General features: G+C 38.8%; 5 protein-coding genes across 6 annotated transcripts; 3 read left to right on the forward strand and 2 right to left on the reverse strand.

Moving 5' to 3' along the window:
• The first annotated feature begins 1,374 nt into the window (after positions 1-1,374).
• Positions 1,375-4,293, forward strand: LOC106341654 (ABC transporter G family member 17). Of its 2 annotated transcripts, none has more exons than XM_013780361.1 (2): positions 1,375-1,548; positions 2,141-4,293. In XM_013780361.1, exon 2 carries the CDS (start codon positions 2,178-2,180, stop codon positions 4,167-4,169), a length of 1,992 nt encoding a protein of 663 aa, XP_013635815.1. In that variant the 5' UTR covers positions 1,375-1,548; positions 2,141-2,177; the 3' UTR covers positions 4,170-4,293. The 2 variants fall into 2 exon arrangements, with proteins under 2 accessions (XP_013635815.1, XP_013635814.1); XM_013780360.1 differs by having other exon boundaries at positions 1,389-1,548; positions 2,131-4,293.
• Positions 4,294-7,477: 3,184 nt separating this feature from the next.
• LOC106341504 (ABC transporter G family member 16) lies at positions 7,478-9,888 on the forward strand. The gene has a single exon (XM_013780264.1). It carries the CDS (start codon positions 7,642-7,644, stop codon positions 9,796-9,798), a length of 2,157 nt encoding a protein of 718 aa, XP_013635718.1. The 5' UTR covers positions 7,478-7,641; the 3' UTR covers positions 9,799-9,888.
• Positions 9,889-11,214: 1,326 nt separating this feature from the next.
• On the reverse strand, positions 11,215-14,260 carry LOC106336876 (macrophage erythroblast attacher-like). The gene is made up of 7 exons (XM_013775842.1): positions 13,896-14,260; positions 12,929-13,123; positions 12,699-12,821; positions 12,308-12,493; positions 12,004-12,137; positions 11,683-11,869; positions 11,215-11,534 (listed from the first exon to the last, which is right to left on the reverse strand). Exons 1-7 carry the CDS (start codon positions 14,211-14,213, stop codon positions 11,433-11,435), a joined length of 1,245 nt encoding a protein of 414 aa, XP_013631296.1. The 5' UTR covers positions 14,214-14,260; the 3' UTR covers positions 11,215-11,432.
• Positions 14,261-15,227: 967 nt separating this feature from the next.
• On the forward strand, positions 15,228-17,197 carry LOC106336908 (probable protein phosphatase 2C 48). Its single transcript, XM_013775884.1, has 3 exons — positions 15,228-15,485; positions 15,662-16,730; positions 16,828-17,197. The coding sequence occupies exons 2-3, from the start codon at positions 15,801-15,803 to the stop codon at positions 17,044-17,046; spliced, it is 1,149 nt and encodes a 382-aa protein (XP_013631338.1). The 5' UTR covers positions 15,228-15,485; positions 15,662-15,800; the 3' UTR covers positions 17,047-17,197.
• An 806-nt stretch (positions 17,198-18,003) lies between these two features.
• Positions 18,004-19,741, reverse strand: LOC106339495 (CDP-diacylglycerol--glycerol-3-phosphate 3-phosphatidyltransferase 2). Its single transcript, XM_013778323.1, has 6 exons — positions 19,433-19,741; positions 18,824-18,921; positions 18,688-18,738; positions 18,481-18,594; positions 18,353-18,409; positions 18,004-18,262 (listed from the first exon to the last, which is right to left on the reverse strand). Exons 1-6 carry the CDS (start codon positions 19,611-19,613, stop codon positions 18,059-18,061), a joined length of 705 nt encoding a protein of 234 aa, XP_013633777.1. The 5' UTR covers positions 19,614-19,741; the 3' UTR covers positions 18,004-18,058.
• Between the last annotated feature and the right edge of the window lie 1,327 nt (positions 19,742-21,068).

A 21,068-nucleotide genomic window follows, 5' to 3' on the forward strand; every position in this document is an offset into this window, starting at 1 on the left:
AAATATGATCTTAATTCTTAATATGTATCCAAAATACTTTAAGATATTATTGAAATTCTAAAATAATTATCTGTTACACGAAGGTTGATGGTGGAATGTGGCGGTTGAAGCCTGAAGTTTTTAGATTTTGGTTTTGTTTTCATTGAATAATGTTTCTCATTTAATGAGAACTTATTTTTTGTTTTATGATTTTATTTATCTGGTTTTTTTTCTATCACTAACTATGTTTATCTTTCGCTTGATTTTGAATGATCACGTTTGATGTTTTTTCTTATTTTTGAATCGATTTTAGTTATGTTTTGGCTATTAAAATATGTACAAATCATGTATTTTAAATCCGAAAAACCGATTTCATTTATGTTTTAGTTACAAAATAGGTTCAAATCAGGTATTTTTAAACCGAAGAACCGATTGGGACCCGAACCCGAAAGTACAATGGGTTATACCGGTTTTTCGAAGATTTACTAACCCCGATCCGAACCCGATAGAACCCGAACCGGTCCCGAACCGAACTTTTATATAACCCGAATGGGGTTGATTTTGATAAACCCGAAAAACCAAAACCCGAATGGATAAAACCGAAACCCGATTGGGACTCCGAATGCCCATGCCTAAAGGTACCTGTGGGTCTAGTGACTCGAGGGGTAGTGTAAGGAATTTTTTTTTTGTGTGTCTTTCAGATTCAAACTATCCTTGGTACAAAGGGTTAGTTTTAATTCGGAATTTCTCAAACCTGATTTCGGACCTTTTGGAAGATTATAGGTCGTCCAAAGTTCTATGATAACTATTTTTTTTTCCCCGAAATGGAGTCTAAACTTAGTTGTGTATATAACTTTTTTGAAAAATGTAATGAAAAGGCAACATCATGGAGGATTCTGAATGAATTTAGATTGAAAACTGTTGCTAGCTAGGGATGAGAATTTTCAGAAATTTATAATTTAAGAATTTTAAGTCGTTTTTGATAAATCAGCCTTATATTCATTTTCTGTTTGTAGCTAGAGTACTGATCCTACTTTCATATAAATGATTTGCCCCCAAAATAAATCAGTACTTTGAAAACTAGAAGCACGTGCTTAATGTGCTTTTAATCATGGCCGGTTCAGGTTGTCCTATATATAAATTACGCCGTGAAGAAAAGGCAAAAGAGAAAGGTTACAAATACTAAATTGTGTGTTCCTTAGTGTTAGTACAACATCGGTTAAATGGCCAAGCATGTGAAGTAAGAGGACAAAGCAATAAGAAAAACAGGAACTGTGTGTGTCTACACTACACACAAAATGCAAGTTACATTTTTGAGTGACTCCTTTTCAATACGTCACGAGACCTCTTACCGTTTCTGCGGGTATATATAAAGTAATCTAATTCACATAGAATGTACAACTACACAACCAAGCTCCATATACTTCTCATTCTTTCACAAATTTTTTTAATTCACCGTTGTCTCTCAAGCGCAACAGATTAGGATCAATTATACAGACATTTGCGAACGAGTTTTCATCATTTCATTTTGTGCTTGCCACAACGACAATGGTCTTCTAACTTCATTGGGTAAATTTCTGTATCTTTCTATTTCATGTGTGTTTTTCAGTAACCATGAATTCTCATAAACTTGATTTGTGGAAAACAAGGTTTTTTGTAACAATAACTATAAAATTAGTTTAAACAGTCAGATGGAAAAATAAAATTTGGGGTTGATTGGGAAGGGCTATAGCTTTATGTTTTTTGCTTTACAAATTAGGTTATAAGCTTTTTGGCTGTGGTTTTAAACTTTTTTTGTTTAGCTGTAGATTTATTTTCAAAGACAATTGAAACACTAAATAAAAGCTGTAGAAATAATTGATTTCCAGAGCTAACATTTTTTAAAAAAAAGTTTTTTGCTGGAGATTCATTTTCTAAATCTAAAGCATGATTGTTTTACAAAAATGTTGTAGAAAGAAAACTGGCTTTCTACAGCCTATAGTCCTTCCCAATTAATCAACCCTTTGATTATGAAATTTCATCAATATTCACTATATGCAAGATTAATCTTAACTAAAATATGAAATAAAGCTAATACAACAGAAATTGAAAACGTAATCCAACTATTACCTTCTAAAATTTTGACACAGAATAATTTTTATCATGTCCTAGCTGAGTACAGACAAGAATACAGCTCCTTGTGTTGATCTTCTGGCGAAATGCTTCAACAAGACGCCGTGATCAATGTTGATTTACCTGAGACACGGCCCATTCCATTATTATCCCTCGCCTTCAATGACCTCACCTATAAAGTCACACTTCGACGGCGTTTTGGTTTTCGTTCCCGACGTAGCCCTGCTCAAGTAAAGACTCTGCTCAACGGTATCACCGGAGAGACCAAAGAAGGAGAGATCTTAGCCATTCTTGGAGCAAGCGGCTCTGGAAAATCAACCCTTATCGATGCATTGGCTGGACGGATCTCAGAAGGTAGCTTGAAAGGCACGGTAACTCTAAACGGCGAAGCTTTGCAGTCACGTGTGTTACAAGTTATATCTGCTTATGTGATGCAAGACGATCTCCTTTACCCCATGCTCACTGTCCAAGAAACCCTAATGTTCTCTGCCGAGTTTCGCCTTCCAAGAAGCCTACCCAAATCTAAGAAGAGAGACAGAGTTGAAACCCTAATCGACCAGTTAGGGCTTAGAACTGTTAAAAACACTATGATCGGAGACGAAGGTCATCGTGGCGTCTCTGGTGGAGAGAGGAGGCGTGTATCGATTGGGACCGACATCATTCACGACCCCATTGTGTTGTTCCTCGACGAACCAACATCAGGACTAGACTCAACCAGTGCATTCATGGTGGTGCAAGTCTTGAAAAAGATTGCGTGTAGTGGAAGTATCGTAGTTATGTCAATCCATCAACCTAGTTGTCGGATAATGGAGTTTCTTGATCGGCTCCTCGTCCTATCTTCTGGCCAGTGTGTGTTTAGTGACTCCCCTGCTACTCTCCCCTTGTTCTTCTCCGAGTTTGGTCGTCCCATACCTGATAAAGAGAACAATGCGGAGTTCACACTTGACCTAATCAAAGATCTTGAAGGATCCTCTGAAGGAGCCAGAAGGTTAGTAGAATTCAACCGAAGTTGGCAACAAAATAAGCTTAGAGGTAGTCAAGAGCCTCACCACAACTCATCACCCTTGATAGAAACAATCAATGCAAGCATTACTAGAGGAAAGCTTGTCACAACTTCATATAACTCAAAAGCTTCATACGTAAACCCATGGTGGGTCGAGACCCTTATCTTAGCTAAACGTTACATGATAAATTGGACCAGAACACCTGAGCTTATCGGTACACGGGTCTTCATTGTCATGATGACCGGTTTTCTCTTGGCTACGGTTTACTGGAGAGTAGATGACTCACCTAGAGGCGTACAAGAGAGGCTAAGCTTCTTCTCATTCGCAATGGCTACAATGTTCTACAGTTGCGCCGATGGACTACCAGCTTTCATCCAAGAAAGATACATTTTCATGAGAGAAACTGCACACAACGCTTATCGAAGATCCTCCTATGTTATATCTCACTCTCTAGTGACCCTGCCTCATCTCTTCGCACTTTCAGTTGGATTTGCAGCCACAACATTTTGGTTCGTTGGCTTAAACGGCGCTTTAGCTGGTTTCATCTACTATCTTCTCATAATCTTTGCATCTTTCTGGTCAGGATGCTCTTTTGTTACATTTGTCTCTGGTGTGATACCTAACGTGATGATGAGTTACATGGTCACGTTTGGTTATCTCTCTTACTGTCTACTCTTCAGCGGATTCTACATCAACCGAGACCGTATCCATCTTTACTGGATATGGATTCATTACATTTCTCTACTAAAGTATCCTTATGAAGCCGTTTTACACAACGAGTTCGACGATCCTTCCCGTTGTTTTGTTAGAGGGAACCAAGTTTTTGATAATACGTTCATGGAAGAAGTGCCTGAGGCTATGAAGGAGAAGCTTCTGGAGACAATGGGAAGTTATTTAGGGATGGAGTTAACGGAGTCAACGTGTTTGAGGACGGGATCTGAGTTGCTTAAGCAACACGGTATTGAGCAGTTGGATAAATGGGGTTGCTTGTGGGTTACGCTAGCTTGGGGATTCTTTTTTAGGATCTTGTTTTATTTTTCGTTGTCATTTGGAAGCAAGAATAAGAGGGCGTGAACGTCATCTTTGGAAGCAAAAGTGTGAAATCAATGTATTTCTGAAGCATACGTTTTATTGTGGAAGCAAATCCCTTTTCTTGAATCTTGAAATACTAGTGATATATATTTATATATCTTCTGCCTTTCTGTATGTGTTAGGTATTGGCTATAAACTATAATATGGTAATCTAGTAGCCTTGAAGTTTTCCATTCAAAATCAGTTCCTCCAAGAACGCTAACACGCCTATCTTCTTTTACATGGTTGGTGTGAATATAGTGTAGTTAACAAAATTTAAAATAGCCTACCGTGTCTATGCTATATTCCCTTTCAAGAAACAAAAGCGAAAAAAAAATTTTAGTTGCTCGGAATAGAAATCAAAGTAGCGAACCAGTCTTGCACCCTTTGCTCGTGGCGGCAAGGAAAGCTATAGTAGGTAGAAATTAGTCACCTAAACCCTTAAAGTCAACAAAAAATGTAACACAAATAAATTTTGCGATTGGAAATATAAAAAGCCAAGTCCGTCTTTGATGCATTCGTGTTGCCACTACATCACTAGAGGTTGGATCAAGTATACTTAAGATGGAATATACTGAAATTTCCTTAAAAAAATATTGAAATTTTCTTCTTTTTTTTTTGAAACACAACATTTCCATTAAGTTCAACTTGCTTGATTACAAATAATAGAGGGAATTGTTCATCCTCTTTGATTGAAAGCATAAACTACAACAGCATAAGATAAAAAGGATAGGTCTTCAAAAGAAGAAGATGACAGCGAACTCAAGACGGTGCTTGAATGCGTCAGTGTAGCTTTCACGACATGGTCGGACAGCAGAGAAATAGTCACCTTAAATTGTGACGTTGACATCCAATCCGCACCTCAGAAACTCGTCGAAACGAATCCCGCTGCATCTTCAGGCTCCGAACGGACCGCTCCACAAGATAGCAAGACGGTTATAGATATGGACAAACACTTCCACAAGATTGGAGGGAAAGCACTCCTTAAAAAGAAAGCAAAGGATGAACATGATGGTCCCGGTGAACCCACCGGTAAATGGAAAGAAAGGCTACTCTTCGAACAAGAGAGATAAAACTTTGTGTGTAAATATGTCTCTGTAAAAACGCTAGTGCACCCACCAAACATTTTTAGAAGATTATTCAAGGAGACCAATCCACCCCACATCAAAGTGGTCTGTGAAACTGCTAGGAAGAGATGGGAGCCTTGGAGCTTTATTGAGCTTGTCAAGCTCACTGCAAAATGAAAGTAGCCCATCTCATGAACAAAATGACTCAGCCTTCCTCGGTCAAAGAATCCGATGAACTGCGAGGAATCACGGCGGAGCACAGAAGCGGCGATGTTTAACTGATATGGCTGAAATGATGACAATGGAGCGGTGAGCGGAGTAGGAAGGCCAGCGACAGTGATGATGGAGGAGACATAAGGTGAGCACAACCGAGACAACTGGAAAAATTCCAGATCTAAAACCCGAGTTAATTGTGGAACCCCACGGACACCGGGTTTACAGACGTCGGAAGCCGAAGCTTGAAGTTGGACTTGTGGTGGTATGGAAGGCGAATGTCGGAGGGGGCTTTCTAGCCGAGGAGACACCGTAGGGAGGAGAGGAAGAGTGAGCCTCACAGATCTGATTCTTGACGGAGCCGGACCAGCAGAGCTATGGCGTTGATGGCTATGAGTAGAGGAAGGGAGTGAAAACTGTAGCCGGGAGCCCCCGGAAAAATACTAAATGGAAGACAACTTCGACCAAGAAAGGGTCATACGAACGGTGAACAGAGCACGGGATCTTGAGCTTGAGCAGATACGAAAAGAAAGAGGACGACGCGGAGGTTGAAGCATCCGACGCCGACGAGCCATGGCTCTACCGGTGTCGGAGTGAAACGGTTGAGACGGCGCCTCGATTATCGGGCCAGAGAGAAAAGTATTAGGGCGAACTTACATTGAAATTTTCTTCTTTCAAACGGTTTTGTATATAAAAAGCGGGTAGAGTTGACACACAGTAAAATATTTGTATTTTGAAATATTTAGCATGTATACATAAGAAAAATAAACGTAAATTTAAAGAAAAAAATGAAGAAGTTTAAATGTATGATATAGAATTTATATTGTGAAATGTTTAATTTGATTAATTTGATTAATTATATAATTTATATCCTGACTTTTGAGTTTGCTTGCCTCACCGAAGACATTACTTGATTAATTTGATTTTCTTAAATGCATATTTTTTGGTGGGAAAACTTTCATCTTATATATAATTTCATAGTAAAAACACGTATACTTAGGCTCACAAAGTAACAATTCAGTTTCATGTCATGCGAATTATATTATGGTGTTTTTTTCATTTCGTTGTATTAGGGAAATCCTGTTTGCGTTACATTACTTTATTTGACGTGATTTTGTCTTCCATTCAATGACAAGTAATATCAGAAAATATGATTTGAAATAGCAAGGTGAGTCCAACTATATTGCATGCGATACGATAAATCAGGTGATGCTTTTGGGTTTTTGAATAAAAATTAAAAAAAAAAAAATCAGGTGATGCTTTAACCTCAAAAAAATAAAACCCTGTACGATGCTATTACTATTTCTAACGAGGAAAAGAAAACATATTGAGGTTGGTAAAGAAGGTTCCATCGTTACCAAACTAATCAATGAAACAGAAAGAAATTTGACATTTTGTGTATTCTTTTCCAAACTTTTTGAGGAAACACATGCCATTAAACAGTGAAATTTTCAGAATTAGCGCAAAATTAATGCCAAACTCCAATCAATTTGGCAAAGAGTGTTACCCTAGCTAGCTAGCAACGCTGAGCCGATAAAGATAATTTTATTTCTAATAAACAAAAAATAATTAAATGACTATGCAATATATACAACTTTCTCACTTGAACAACAAAAAAATAACCAGAATCGTTTTTTTGACGTTTGTAGCTTGCAGAGTTAGTTGTTTTTTTTAATATATTTTGGGGTCAAAGTGCATTTTAAAAACTACTAGTAAGCAGTATTTGACCATAAAATTAATGTGAAACACAGAGAAAGTTCCCATCTCATTCTCAATCCTGTGCCTTGGTTAGATCAACACCCTTCACCTATAATTTTCCATTCGATAACATACACCTAATTGTCAAGTGTCCACCATATCTTAATACTAAGATATTTGGAATTGCGAATTCTAGATTTATAGGTCATCCTCATCTCATTACCTCTCCCACCTTAATAACTAAACTGAATTACGAATACATCCAAAACGCATTTCCATCCAAACGCCAAATAATACTATAGTCAAATAGAGCCTTCGTGTTTACAGACTTACACACGTTACTTCGTACGCCTTTTCTAAATGACTATAAAAGAGAGATAGCGATGCAGATATAAGCAAAAAAAAACAGAAAAGTATAGAACCAATAGCAACACTCATGCAAAGATTGTGTTCAACGAGCTGCTAGCTTTGTAATCTCTTCTCACTTCTACTCCTTCATGTCTCGCGCTGTAGCAGAAGATCACTCCGCTGATAACACGACGCCGTATCATTCCATGGAGATTGGTTCCTCGTTGACTTTAGGTCAACTTCTCAAGAACGTAAGCGACGTTAGAAAGGTAGACGTCGGCGACGAGACTCCTCTTCACAGCTCACAAGGAGATCAAGATTACGATGATCTCATGCGTCCTGTCCCCTTCGTTCTATCGTTCAACAACCTCACCTACAACGTCTCCGTTCGCGGGAAATTCGACTTGATCCCACGGAGGAGCCTTTCTTCCTCCAAGACCAAGACCCTTCTCGACAACATCTCCGGCGAGACACGCGACGGAGAGATTCTCGCCGTTCTTGGAGCTAGCGGGTCGGGTAAATCCACTTTGATCGACGCATTAGCGAACCGTATCGCTAAAGGTAGCTTGAAGGGCAAGGTAACGCTTAACGGAGAGCCTCTTCAGTCCCGAACCCTAAAAGTTATCTCAGCGTACGTAATGCAAGACGACCTTCTCTTCCCGATGCTCACCGTAGAAGAAACCCTAATGTTCGCCGCCGAGTTTCGCTTACCGAGAAGCTTACCTAAGTCCAAGAAGAAGCTCCGTGTCCAAACCCTAATCGAGCAGTTAGGGATCAAGAACGCGGCGAACACCATCATCGGAGACGAAGGTCACCGTGGAATCTCCGGCGGAGAGAGGCGGCGAGTTTCGATCGGGATCGATATCATCCACGACCCGATTGTTCTCTTCCTCGACGAGCCGACTTCAGGGTTGGACTCCACGAGCGCCTTCATGGTGGTTAACGTGTTGAAGAAGATAGCGGAGAGTGGCAGTATCGTAATAATGTCTATACATCAGCCGAGTCACCGAGTTCTCGGTTTGCTTAACCGTCTTATCTTCTTGTCACGTGGCAAAACCGTTTTCAGCGGTTCTCCCGCGAGTTTACCGGGATTTTTCGCCCGGTTCGGGAGTCCCGTACCGAAGAACGAGAATCAAACCGAGTTCGCGTTGGATCTCATCAGAGAGCTCGAAGGATCAGCCGGAGGAACGCGAGGATTAGTCGAGTTCAACAAGAGATGGCAAGAGATGAAGAATCTATCTCCGCCGGCGTCTCCGAATCCAAATCTCACTCTCAAAGAAGCGATCTCCGCCAGTATAAGCAGAGGGAAGCTAGTCTCCGGCGGCGGCGGAGGCGGTGGATCCTCCGTCGCAAGCCACGGCGGATTCGCGAATCCGTTCTGGATCGAGATCAAAACTCTCACCGAACGCTCGATCCTCAACTCCCGGCGTCAACCGGAGCTTTTCGGGACCCGATTAGCCACCGTCCTCGTCACCGGATTTATCCTCGCCACCGTGTTCTGGCGGTTAGACAACTCTCCGAAAGGCGTTCAAGAGCGGCTAGGTTTCTTCGCGTTCGCGATGTCGACGATGTTCTACACTTGCGCCGATGCTCTCCCCGTCTTCCTCCAGGAGCGTTACATCTTCATGAGAGAAACCGCTTACAACGCTTACCGGAGATCGTCCTACGTCCTCTCTCACGCCGTCGTTTCTTTACCTTCGCTCATCTTCCTCTCGCTAGCCTTCGCTGCGACGACGTTTTGGGCTGTTGGTCTCGAAGGAGGCCCAATGGGCTTTCTGTTCTATTGCCTAATCATCTTCGCCTCTTTCTGGTCCGGAAGCTCCTTCGTGACTTTCTTATCCGGCGTCGTTCCGCATGTTATGTTGGGTTACACGATCGTTGTAGCTATTTTGGCTTACTTCTTGCTCTTTAGTGGCTTCTTCATCAATAGAGACCGTATCCCTCAGTATTGGTTATGGTTTCATTACCTTTCTCTGGTTAAGTACCCGTACGAGGCGGTTCTTCAGAACGAGTTCTCGGATCCTATGGAGTGTTTTGTGAGAGGTGTTCAGATGTTCGATAACACGCCTCTGGGACAGTTGAGTTATGGGATGAAACTGAGGCTTTTGGATTCTGTGAGCAGATCTATTGGGATGAGGATAACGGGTTCGACGTGTCTTACTACGGGTGCTGATATTCTGAAGCAGCAAAGAGTTACGGAGCTTAGCAAATGGAGTTGCTTGCTTGTCACGGTAGGGTTTGGGTTCTTTTTTAGGGTTTTGTTTTACTTGTGTTTGTTGTTTGGGAGCAAGAACAAGAGGAGGTGAGGATGAGATGGCTGGTGGGTGATACAGTACTTTGAACCCAAAACATATCTTGTATTTTTTTTAGTTTTTGTTAGTGTGATTTGTTGATTGATCGTGTCTTTGAATTGTATTCTTTTTAACATGTTGTTTACTTTCGAAATCATAATAAATATCGTTTTTAAGATTTTGAATTACAGAAATCACCTATAGATTGATTTACGGGCGGTTTGTTTCACCATGTAGATGAGATGAGTCTTCTAGATGGAGATGAGAGTTTTGTTCGTTTAGCTTTTAAATTATAAGTCATTTGGATGAATTTTATAAATTTAGATTTTAATTTTTAAAATCTTTATAAAATCAGCTACCAAATTGTACCATCTGGATGGAGATAGTTTTCTCAAAATGGTGTAAAGTCTATTATACTCCTGATATAATTTACAAATTACAAACATAAACATAATATCATTTTGTCACTCACAGAAAATGACAAGACCACAAAAAAACATTTTTTCCACAAAACCCACAAAAATAATTTTTTTCGTTAAAATCGAAAAATCAAATTTCTATGTATTTTTCTGCTAGAACTGCAAAATTATATTTCCCACCAAAATTATATTTTAAAATAATTATATTTTAAAATAATTATATTTTAGATAATTAATAAAAATTGATGTAGTAAAACAAAAATAATCAGAGGAGTGAGCATCAAGACTTTCCATAGTCCCATACAGTTCCAATAATATTTGGATGGATCATTTGAATGAATTATGTAAATGAATCATCTAAATGGAGATGAGAGATGATGAAACCAACATCACTTATTCCTTGAAAACTTATTCAACAGTCAAATAGACCCATTGAGATTGTGGAAGCAGATGATTTTGGGAATCACACTACCTCGGCTTCCCTTTTAAAGACTGGGAGAGTTGGAGGCACATAAGATCATCTTGTCTCATATCAAAAGATAAATTGAGGATCATAGTGTTTTGCGTCAAGGTACTATATAAAGTTGAATCTGCTAATTACCACAATGAACTGAATGGTAGGGTTTGATAAAGGTTAATTGGGTGCTTTTGCAGGAACTGGAAGCATCCAATTGCCGTTTTTGTATAACCAATATTTACAGTAAAATGGCAGATGGCAAGAGATCTCTTGGTTAGCTTTCTTGTTGTAGGATCTGCAGCTGAATGGCTTAATCATTATGGCACGAACTTGTTTTTCTCCACCTTAAATTAGCCTCAAGTGACTATCGAACTGATTTTGCAATTCCAAGGACTTGAGATACTAGTGTGAAAAGGAAAGGATGAATATGTTGGATCTGGATGGTAACCACATGGTTGAAGCAGAACAGAGAACTGTGATTAGATTGGTTGATTAATACAGAATCTACTACTGTGGTGTACTGGATGACAAGATGAAAGTAGAATAGCAGAAGAATGCTGGGCTAGAAAACTGTTATAAGATTGAAATAAGGAATTGACTTGATATACAAAAGAAAGAAACTGTCTACGAAAAGATGCAAAGTCTATTTGTAAAATGCATATTCACAGAGACTATCAATGAAGAAAGGAAGTTGGGTCCTGAATGCACTAACCTCACCTTGGTTGTCATCAATTCGTAATGCAGCCAAAGTGAGGACTATGAGCAAACTGGGTTCATGAAATATACGCCTTCACTAAGTCGGTGTGGTTGCATACGAACCCTGTCCTTGGACATTTTATTTCACCTTTGTTCTTGTCCGCCATTTCCTTGAGAGCCTGCAAATAAATGACCCACCAATGCCAAGGAAAAGTAAGAAACTTTGAACTATAATGATAGACTAAAGTCATTGATCTAGATCAGTGATAACAGACTCCAAAACGAGAGAAAGGAAGAGAATCAATAGTAATCAGAATAGAATCAAACCTTGGTGCTGTAGACGTAGCCATTGGGCAACACCTGTGGTGGGTTCTCTGTGTCCATCAGCTCCTTAGAAATATAGCAAACAAGCTTTGAATGCTCCTGCTTGGAGTACGGTAAAGGCAAAGCTAGCTTCCGGAAGCTCTCTTGTGAGAGCGGGTCCTCCTTGGTACAACCTTCTTCAAAACTATATCTGGGTCATGTCAAGGCACAACCTCAAACCAGAATAAGAATCCCATTATGGTGTCATTATAAAAATTTCACTTTCTTCCCCTTTCATTTCAAATGCATAAAATAGACAGTAAAACCATAGAGTTAGATGGATACGGAGTTTTCAGTGCAGTCAAGCCTGCTTGTAAGTAGATGTTCAATAAGGGCTCCATTGTCATGCCATATAACTTGCAAAATTCTTGTTTAAACTGATGCACTAAAACATCCCACTGCTGTGGTTCAAACAAAGCCTGAAAATAGCAATATCTCAGTCGATTAGCCTAGGTAATGCATTCAACACAAGAGGTTGAAGTAACACCACTTATTCAGCCATTAACAAAGACCAAAAATATACTGAAGGATCACATAGAATAGCTTTTGAAACACAGTTAATATATCATCAAAGGAAGGAAAACATCACCTTATATTTTGGGCATTCTGTAGTACTTTTGAAAGCCAAAGTGGCCAGAACGTGCTGCAATTCGTTCATATGGGTTGCTCCCCATGGTGTCAGATGCTTTCGAGCATAAAGGATTGCTTGTTTGTAGCTGTCAGCTCGTACCAACTCGATGAATTCTTGCAGCCTTAGTTGGAACTCAAGTTTGCTCTGTCATGAAAAGAACCCAAATATAATAAGCAGTGATGACAGCTTCTCTTTTTTCATGATACGAGTAGAAGAGTAGAGAGAACTCTTCTTAAAGTTACACTAAGCGAGTATATGCCTTATAACCAGAATTCAAATTGCCATACTAGCAAACATGTGGCTTTGTAAGTCATAACCATGAAAATCACGTAGAATGAGCAACACATACCTTTGACTTCTTCAAGCGTGTTTTATTATCAGCACACCATGCCAATGCAGAAGCTACCTCCCTACGTTTTAGGGCGTCAATCACCTTCTTAGCTTCTCGAAATATGTCAATGTCGACAAGGTCCTAAAAACATGAGACGTTTCATATTGCCATGTCATAGAGATATATAGCTCCAAGGAACTACAGTTAATTAGATTATATAATCAATGCCATAAGAGAAAGAGAGAAACCGAAATGTTGCTGCTTTCTGAAAGCTTAGAAGCAGTCTCGAAATACGACATCCGCAGCATGTAGTCCACAAGAATCCGTTTCAGTTTTGTATTGTTCCACTCGGTAATATTCTCCACATCTGCTGAATCCAAATGATCGATGCGAGCACGGCATCTCTGAGCCTGCAAATTCTCAACATTGCTCCCTTCTTCCAACTGCATGTCAATACCGACAAGCATGTTAGCTACATGATAAAAAAAACCACCCCAAAGAACAAAACTTCGGAAGAAGATGCAAATGTGCTTGAGTTCTTAAACCCCAAAGTTAAAACATAGAGGGTCCTCAAATCCTCTGAAATAAAATTGAATAAGCTCAGTGACTTAAGTATAGTGAAACAGCTCGATTCCAGTACACTACATTACATGCCCTCAATTCTAAAAACATATCCACTCAAACTCAACAATCATCCAGATCCAAAAGTGTAGCAGTAATCTTCTGTATAGTAACTAACATTGCCAAATACATTGTTCTCTTCTTGGATTGTTATCTTCTTGGTATATCAAAATCAACAAAAGCATTATCCAAGATCAAACGAGATCTATGGTATATGTGGGATCATATCCACTCAAACTCAACAATCATCAAGATCCAAAATTGTAGCGGTAATCTTCTGTATAGTAACTAACATTGCCAAATGAAATGGAAGCTTCTTGGTACATCAAAATCAACGAAGACCAACGAGATCTTAATTGGATGATTTAGTACACTACATCGCCACTCAAATTCAACACTCATCAAGATCCAAAAGTATAGTGGTAATCTTCTCTATCCTAACTAAATTGCCATAGACAATGTTAACCTTCTTGGTATGTTAAGATGGACAAAAGCAACACCCAAGATCCATCAAGATCAGACAATATGTGGAATCATTTAATAACGTTTAGGCATAACACACCAAAACAAAGAGAGATGAAGAAAAGATCCAACCTTTCGTTTGAGGCCTTGCAACCTAGAAACAAGGCTGGTGAGACGCGAAACGGCGACGTCTTTGGACCAATCGTTATCAGCCAAATCTCCCACGCTGGAGACAACGGAGGAGACCTCTTTCTCCAAAGAGCGGTGATTGGCGCGGATCGTCTTCTTGTAATGCTCGAACGGTACGCGGAGGAGCTGGTGCTCAAGCTTGATCGATTCCGTCAATTGACTCGATCTCGAAGACGAGACGGGCCGTGACGGAGCGATCGCGGGAGAGGGCTCCGTCATCACGGTGTCGGTGTTTCCGTTAGTTACGGGATCGATTTCCATGGCGAGGTTAATGGGAAAAAGGAGTTGCCTTTTGCGGTCAAACTGAATCCTATGGGTGTTGAATGTGTGGGCGAGAGAATAAATAATACTCGGAGAAACGTAAAACGGCGCCGTTGTGGTTTGTTGCTCTCTGTTGACAGTAAACCGTACGGTTTAATCAAGGGCGAACCGAAAGAGTGTTGGTTTTGACATTTGCGAGCGTGGATTGTGAATATTTTTTTTTTTTTTTTTTTTTTTAAAGTAGGAGAATTTAATATTTTCATGATATATTTGTTGTATTTTATAATGAATTTGAATGGATTTGTTTGAATTTTTTAATTAAAAATACAAAGACTCAAATCCGAGGGAAAACCTCCGGATTTGCATATTTTACTTGGATTTATAAATACTATATGAATTTCTAAATCAATTAAAATATATAAACCAATAACACTAGATTTAGTTCGGATTTTCAAATCTATTAAAATACAACAACCAATAAACCCTACTTAAGCAAGTCCTATTATTTGATTTTTTTTATCATGGTAATTAATAAGTGATTAGTTTAGTATGATGGAAATTACATTAAGGAAAACTTTGGCAATGACAACTGTGTTTTGTATAGCTCTATTCAGTTCTTGAGTGACGCGCAGATAATCATTCATTTATAGATGATTTTATCTTCTTTCTTTTTTTCGTTTGAGATTTGCTTGTTTTAAAGTTGCCCTTTCTAGTTTCTAATTTGTACTTTAAAAATGGGGCTTGTAAATTTCAGGGGTGAAGTTAGTTAAGAGGAAAGTTTGTCAAATCTATCCAATAGCAACACATTTCCTTTCTCAACAATACATACATTGAAAACCTTTTTATGTCAAATTGGGAGTAACAAATTGGATAAGAGTAGTGACCAGATTCCAGAGTTTATATTATCAAAACACAAAAGTAAAGTAGTGGTATTAAATGTTGTTACTATTACAAGAATAAAAGGTCAAACCGTTAAAAAAAACAAAAATAATTACAAAGAGAGAAAACCATAAACTCCGACGGCCGCAAGTATCGCAACTTTCTCTCTCTAAAAACCCAAATCCAACGTCTCCGTTTCTCTCTCTCTTCAAACGCGTCTTCTTCTTCTTCATCATCTCTCTCTCTCTCTCTATAGTAATCATTTTCTCCTCCTCTCTTCACCTTCATTGATCTGAAATCGAATGATGGATTCTCATTCTAAACCAAGTTTGTGAAAGATTCAAATAAAAGAAGGAACCTCCTTTCTCATCCATCCCTCGATTTTTTCATCAGGTAAAATCGAAAGCTTCCGTCTTTTAAATCTTTACCTATTGTACTCCTTGATCAGATTCATGGGTTATCGTTAAATTCTTCAGATTCATATGTTATAAAGTCCAAAACTTTATTATTACCATTCTCCCTTTTGTCTGAATCCTTACATTAATAATGTTTTTTTTGTGTAATTGCAGATTAATGTTGTTGACATCTGTATCCTGGGTCTGTGGAGTTGGAATCGACAAGAAGATTGCGTCTGATAATATAGTCATAAACACCGATTTAATGAACGATTTGGTAGCTGGTTCTTTTGGTTAGAGAGGCATGTGAGTTATGGTATCTACAACATTCAGGAGAATTGTGACGCCTTGTTGGAGACCTTTCGGTATTGGAGAAGGTTCTGTTCCGGATGATGATTGTAACGGCCGTCTTGATGGTCTCTTGTGGTACAAAGACTCCGGTAACCACCTCACCGGAGAGTTCTCTATGGCGGTGGTTCAAGCGAACTCCCTTCTTGAGGACCATAGCCAGTTAGAGTCTGGTCCTATTAGTTTCGATGAGTCTGGTCCCGAAGCGACTTTTGTTGGTGTTTATGATGGTCACGGAGGTCCTGAGGCGGCTCGGTTTGTGAACGAGAGGCTGTTTTACAACATGAGACGGTGCGCTTCTGAGCAGCGAGGGGTCTCTCCCGATGTGATCACCAGAGCGTTCGTGGCGACGGAAGAGGAGTTTCTTGGTTTGGTTCAGGAGCAGTGGAGGACCAGACCGCAGATTGCTTCCGTGGGAGCTTGTTGCTTGGTGGGTGTTGTTTGTAATGGATTGCTGTATGTCGCAAACGCGGGTGACTCTCGTGTTGTCTTGGGGAGGCTTCGGAGTCCGTTTAAAGAGATGAAGGCTGTTCAGCTATCCTCAGAGCATAACGCTAGTGTTGAGTCTGTGAGAGATGAGCTGCGTTTGTTGCATCCTAGTGACCCGAACATTGTGGTAGTGAAACACAAAGTGTGGCGTGTGAAAGGGATCATACAGGTTTCGAGATCCATCGGTGACGCGTACTTAAAGAGAGCAGAGTTTAACCAAGAACCGTTGTTGCCTAAGTTCAGAGTTGCGGAACGTTTTGAGAAGCCTATAATGAGAGCTGAGCCGACGATAACAGTTCATAAGATACATTCTGAAGATCAGTTTCTTATATTTGCTTCAGATGGTTTGTGGGAGCATCTAAGTAATCAAGAAGCTGTTGATATCGTTAACTCTTGTCCACGCAATGTAAGAATCTTTTTGTTCTCTCACATTAATCAAGATTTTTGCTCTTTTGATGTTTTTTGAGTGAATCTTTGTTGTCATTATGTGGTGTCTCTTTTAGGGCGTGGCAAAGAGGTTAGTGAAAGCTGCATTGCAAGTAGCAGCAAAGAAGAGAGAGATGAGGTATTCGGATTTGGAGAAGATAGAACCTGGCATTAGGAGACACTTTCATGATGATATCACTGTGATTGTTGTTTTTCTTCACTCTGCAAATTTGGGGCTTCGAACTCTGGTCTCGGTCAGAGGAGGTGGTGAACTCTCAGGCAGTGCCATTTTCTAGTCTTTTTTTTTTGTTACTCAATAATAGACAAAAATATAATTTTCCCCCTTTTTCAAATCAGAAATTTGATTTTGTTTGCTTCTTTCTTTACAAAATGTTTTTTTAATGATCTTTTGGTTTGTCAGATACTTTGTTTAAATTATTTTCTGAACTCAAATTGTAAATTTTTTTTTTTTTTACCAAAACAACATTATGGTAACTATGTTCAGTTACACTAAAAGTGAGAACAAAACCACAATCATCAGTGTTTTAAAAGTCTGTCTAGACAACAAATGCGAAACAATAAATTTTAAAATTAGTCTAGATCTTCAAAAAAGTGGTTACTGTTTAAACATTGAACACAACCAAGTAGTAGTAGAGAGAGCCTTGGCCTAACTAACAACGACACAGATTGTGAAAGGCCTTGACTAGTCAATCATACAAGTTAATGTTGCATATGGCTCATTCATAGAGAGAGATTTCGATTTGTGCATCTTTCTTTCATCGTAAGACCAAATCTTCCACATACAAAGACTGAAGCTTACACCGCAAGATACAAGAAACGAGGCAAAGCAGAAGAAGCACGTCCCTAAGCAGATAGAGACACTGTAACCAAAGATTTATTTTATAGGTAAAGTATTGAAAAAGATCCTACATGCCATAAGCAATAACTGTTTTTTTATCATCTCATGAGTTCATGAGACAAAGCAAGTCTCCAAACTAGAATGAAACAGCGGCTGCTTGCTTTTCTTTCCTCCATGGCCCATAAGCTCTTGCTTGCTGCTTCAATAAACTCAGTGCATGGTGAGCGAGGAGGAGCAATGTGATTTAAGAGATATTATACAAAACCAAACCAGAGTCTAAAGCATCATAAGAGTCTTATAGTGCTTGCCAGCTACTTTCGTTTTGTATCCAGATAGAGAGAGAGATTAGTCAGCTTTCTTCAAGAAGAAGAGAGGTAATATGTCACTGGGCAAGTCTTCCATTCTATGTGTATATACTGAATGCAAAAAGCCAGAAAAATAAAATGTTGCTACTTCTTCTTTAGCAATACTCTCATAATCTGTCTCATATAAACAACTAAAGACCATACAGAGAGCCCTGCAGATACATAGAGCAACCCAATACCAGACGGTAATAGCCTCTCAAAACTGCTATCCCGGCTTGCGAGCAGTATGGTTAACGCTATCATCTGCGTTGCAGTTTTCCACTTTCCCAAGCTATTTACAGCAACAGCCTAATAACACCATCAAAGCCATTAATATGAGTTAAGTAAACAAAACTAGCTCTCAGAGAATGAATCCATATGAATATGATCACATTTTACCTGAGAAAGCTTGCCGTTTTGAGATGCAGCCCATTCTCTTACCGCTGACATAGTAATCTAAAGTGCAAAGCATTACTGAATAGTTTAGAACCAAGAACTGAGTTAAATGATATTTAAGAATATCTTACCTCTCTACCAATAATGGCAATTGAAGGTACTGTCACTAACCATGGAACAGGTCCTAACACAATAGCATCCATAGGTTTAGTACACAGCAAAATCAATGTTGCTGCTACCATTAGCTGCACATCCAAAAGATAAATTAAAAAAAAAAGATAAAAATCTTTTCATTGGCATAAAATGAAGATAAGCGAAAGGAAAGGATCTTCTCTCACCTTATCTGCCACTGGATCCAAAAAAGCACCAAACGCAGAACCTAACCTCATCTGAAAATGCACAACATTGCACCGCTATGGTAAGAAGAATCAACAGAAATATATATATGAAAATGGGTAAAGAAAATGAAGTTACCTTTCTTGCAATGTATCCGTCAAGCCAGTCTGTAATGGCTGCTGCAATGAAAATACTCGTTGTGGCAGTTCTCCCCCACCAGCAATCGACGTAAAAGGCTGCATAGTGCATAAAATTCAGATTATAAATCAAATATATACGAAAGCTTTAGACTTTCCGTGAAGGATGTATCAAATGAAGTACTCAAAGCAATAAACTCAATTCAAAAACTCTAATTTCAAAAAAAAAACAGACAGAACAGAACAACAAGAGAAGACTTGTTCGATGTCTGAATACAAGCAGTACAAAAAAAAAAAAAACATCTTGTCTGAAAAAACGTGGGTACAATTCAGATTATAAATAAAACACATACGGAAGTTTATGACTTTCGTGAAGGGGGAAACAAGTGAAAGTACTCAAAGCAATAAGCTCAATTCAAAAACTCGAATTTCGAAAACAGACAGAACAGAACAGCCAAGAGAACACACATGTTCGATGTCTGAATCCAAGCAGAACAAGAAAAAAAAGAAACATCTTGTCTAAAAAAACGGATTATGATCACAATATCGCTCCTCGTTTTAGATCTGATGATTCCAAAATCGAATTATCCGAAACCAAGGATCAACGTACTCGCGACGAGAATCGGAACGGCAGCTACACGGCCAAGGGTTAACACGGTAGGCAATGTAAGCACTTTAGAAGATAGATGTGGCGGTAATGGCGACGAATGGCGATTACGACGGAGCGACGAATCTTCGCCACCACCAGAGCTATTCTGATCCAACGACACAGCGTCCTCCTCTTCACCCATAATTGCTGAATCTGTAGAAATTCGACGATCTGGATTTATCCGATGATTGAGAGAAGCTAACGTAAGGGGACGGTGGCGACTAACCTCCCTTGAATTCGGAACCCTAAGCTTTTATGGAACGCAACAACGGCCAATCACAATGCAGCTTAGATAGTTGTTAACGTGCGCCAACGAGATTGGGACGTATCGTGCGCCGTTTGATGTCTATCGACGGTTACTATTGAGCCACGTGGCGTTTTTGTTTATGACGTGGAGTAGTTTGGGCCTTGTGGTGAATGTCAACTTCAGAGTTGCAATCTGCCTAAATATCTGATTTGTTGTATATTATTATTGACATTTGACACGATGTTTGTTTGTATGAAAATGATGTATATGTCTCGTAGAGATGTTACAAACTTACAATGGGTGACGTGGCATGATGTGTTTGTTTGAGAATGATTTATGTTTACTCTACAATGGGCTCAAAAATGACATTAAACGGGCCTTTGGTATCATCACTGAATGACTTTAAACTTGTTTAATAGATTTGAGTTTGATGGTGTTACAAAGAAAAAAAGATTTAAGTTTAATGAGTTTTCTTCATTATGGATAAATAAATTTATTGGAATCAAAGTAGCATACATGATGGGCATGATCAAGCTAAAGGTTATAAAACGCTGATCAATTTAGCATCAAAGATGAAGCCACATGAAGAAAACATGTTTTAGTGGTGAGTTTTAGGTGTTGGGCTTAACAAGGAGAAGTGTGGGAAAGAAGAAGAAGACTAAGTTAAATATTCCTTAACCAAATTGTGATATAGAATGAGCTATATATCTCACAAAGCCTTCTTTTTATCGCATTATTTCCATAAAAGAGGCTCAAATAACAGTATTGTTGATCCCTTTTTTATTATTTGACGAGCATTGTATATAACTAACATTTCATTCATGTGTTTATTACATGTGTGTCATTTCCTACGTGTCAGCACCACAAGCTCTTTCACCTCATATATTCAAAAACTCTTTCTTAACTAGACTAATTACAAAATTTGCCATTGAACATTACATTAAAAATTGGGTATATACTATAAGCTTATTGACTAACAAAAAAAATAAACCCGCGCCCTGCTTGCTACGGTTCAATTACAAACGGTTGGATCTTTAAATACACAGAGATTTTATTGCCATAACCTGAGATTGTTCATAATGATCGATTTCGTTATATAGCCTGACTTAAATATTAATGTCTTTCTATATAGTTAGACTACATAAAATCCATTGTCTACGTATGTATCTACATATCTACTTATATATATGTTGTTGCAACTCTTCACCATATTAGATAAAGATATCAATCACAATCGCAATGTTCAAGAATTACTACATAATGGCAAAATGTAATAGATATATACATACACTTTTTTTTAAATGACATAAAACGATCCAATATATTATATTTTTAAGAGCTAATAATAGT

The sequence above is a fragment of the Brassica oleracea genome, chromosome C4, assembly GCF_000695525.1.
Source record: "Brassica oleracea var. oleracea cultivar TO1000 chromosome C4, BOL, whole genome shotgun sequence".
NCBI classification, from domain to species: Eukaryota; Viridiplantae; Streptophyta; class Magnoliopsida; order Brassicales; family Brassicaceae; genus Brassica; species Brassica oleracea.

Bases quoted from the DNA above. Each gene is read 5' to 3' on its own strand.
- LOC106341654 (XM_013780361.1), top strand. From the start codon at position 2,178: ATGCTTCAACAAGACGCCGTGATCAATGTTGATTTACCTGAGACACGG.
- LOC106341504 (XM_013780264.1), top strand. From the start codon at position 7,642: ATGTCTCGCGCTGTAGCAGAAGATCACTCCGCTGATAACACGACGCCG.
- LOC106336876 (XM_013775842.1), bottom strand. From the start codon at position 14,213: ATGGAAATCGATCCCGTAACTAACGGAAACACCGACACCGTGATGACG. The intron at 12,494-12,698 runs GTATGTGTTGCT...TTTTCATGACAG, and splicing joins CACGCTTGAAGAAGTCAAAG to AGCAAACTTGAGTTCCAACT. The intron at 12,138-12,307 runs GTGATGTTTTCC...TGCTATTTTCAG, and splicing joins CAGAATGCCCAAAATATAAG to GCTTTGTTTGAACCACAGCA.
- LOC106336908 (XM_013775884.1), top strand. From the start codon at position 15,801: ATGGTATCTACAACATTCAGGAGAATTGTGACGCCTTGTTGGAGACCT. The intron at 16,731-16,827 runs GTAAGAATCTTT...TGTCTCTTTTAG, and splicing joins TTAACTCTTGTCCACGCAAT to GGCGTGGCAAAGAGGTTAGT.
- LOC106339495 (XM_013778323.1), bottom strand. From the start codon at position 19,613: ATGGGTGAAGAGGAGGACGCTGTGTCGTTGGATCAGAATAGCTCTGGT. The intron at 18,595-18,687 runs GTGAGAGAAGAT...TTGGATGTGCAG, and splicing joins TGGATCCAGTGGCAGATAAG to CTAATGGTAGCAGCAACATT. The intron at 18,410-18,480 runs GTAAGATATTCT...TTTGCACTTTAG, and splicing joins TTGCCATTATTGGTAGAGAG to ATTACTATGTCAGCGGTAAG.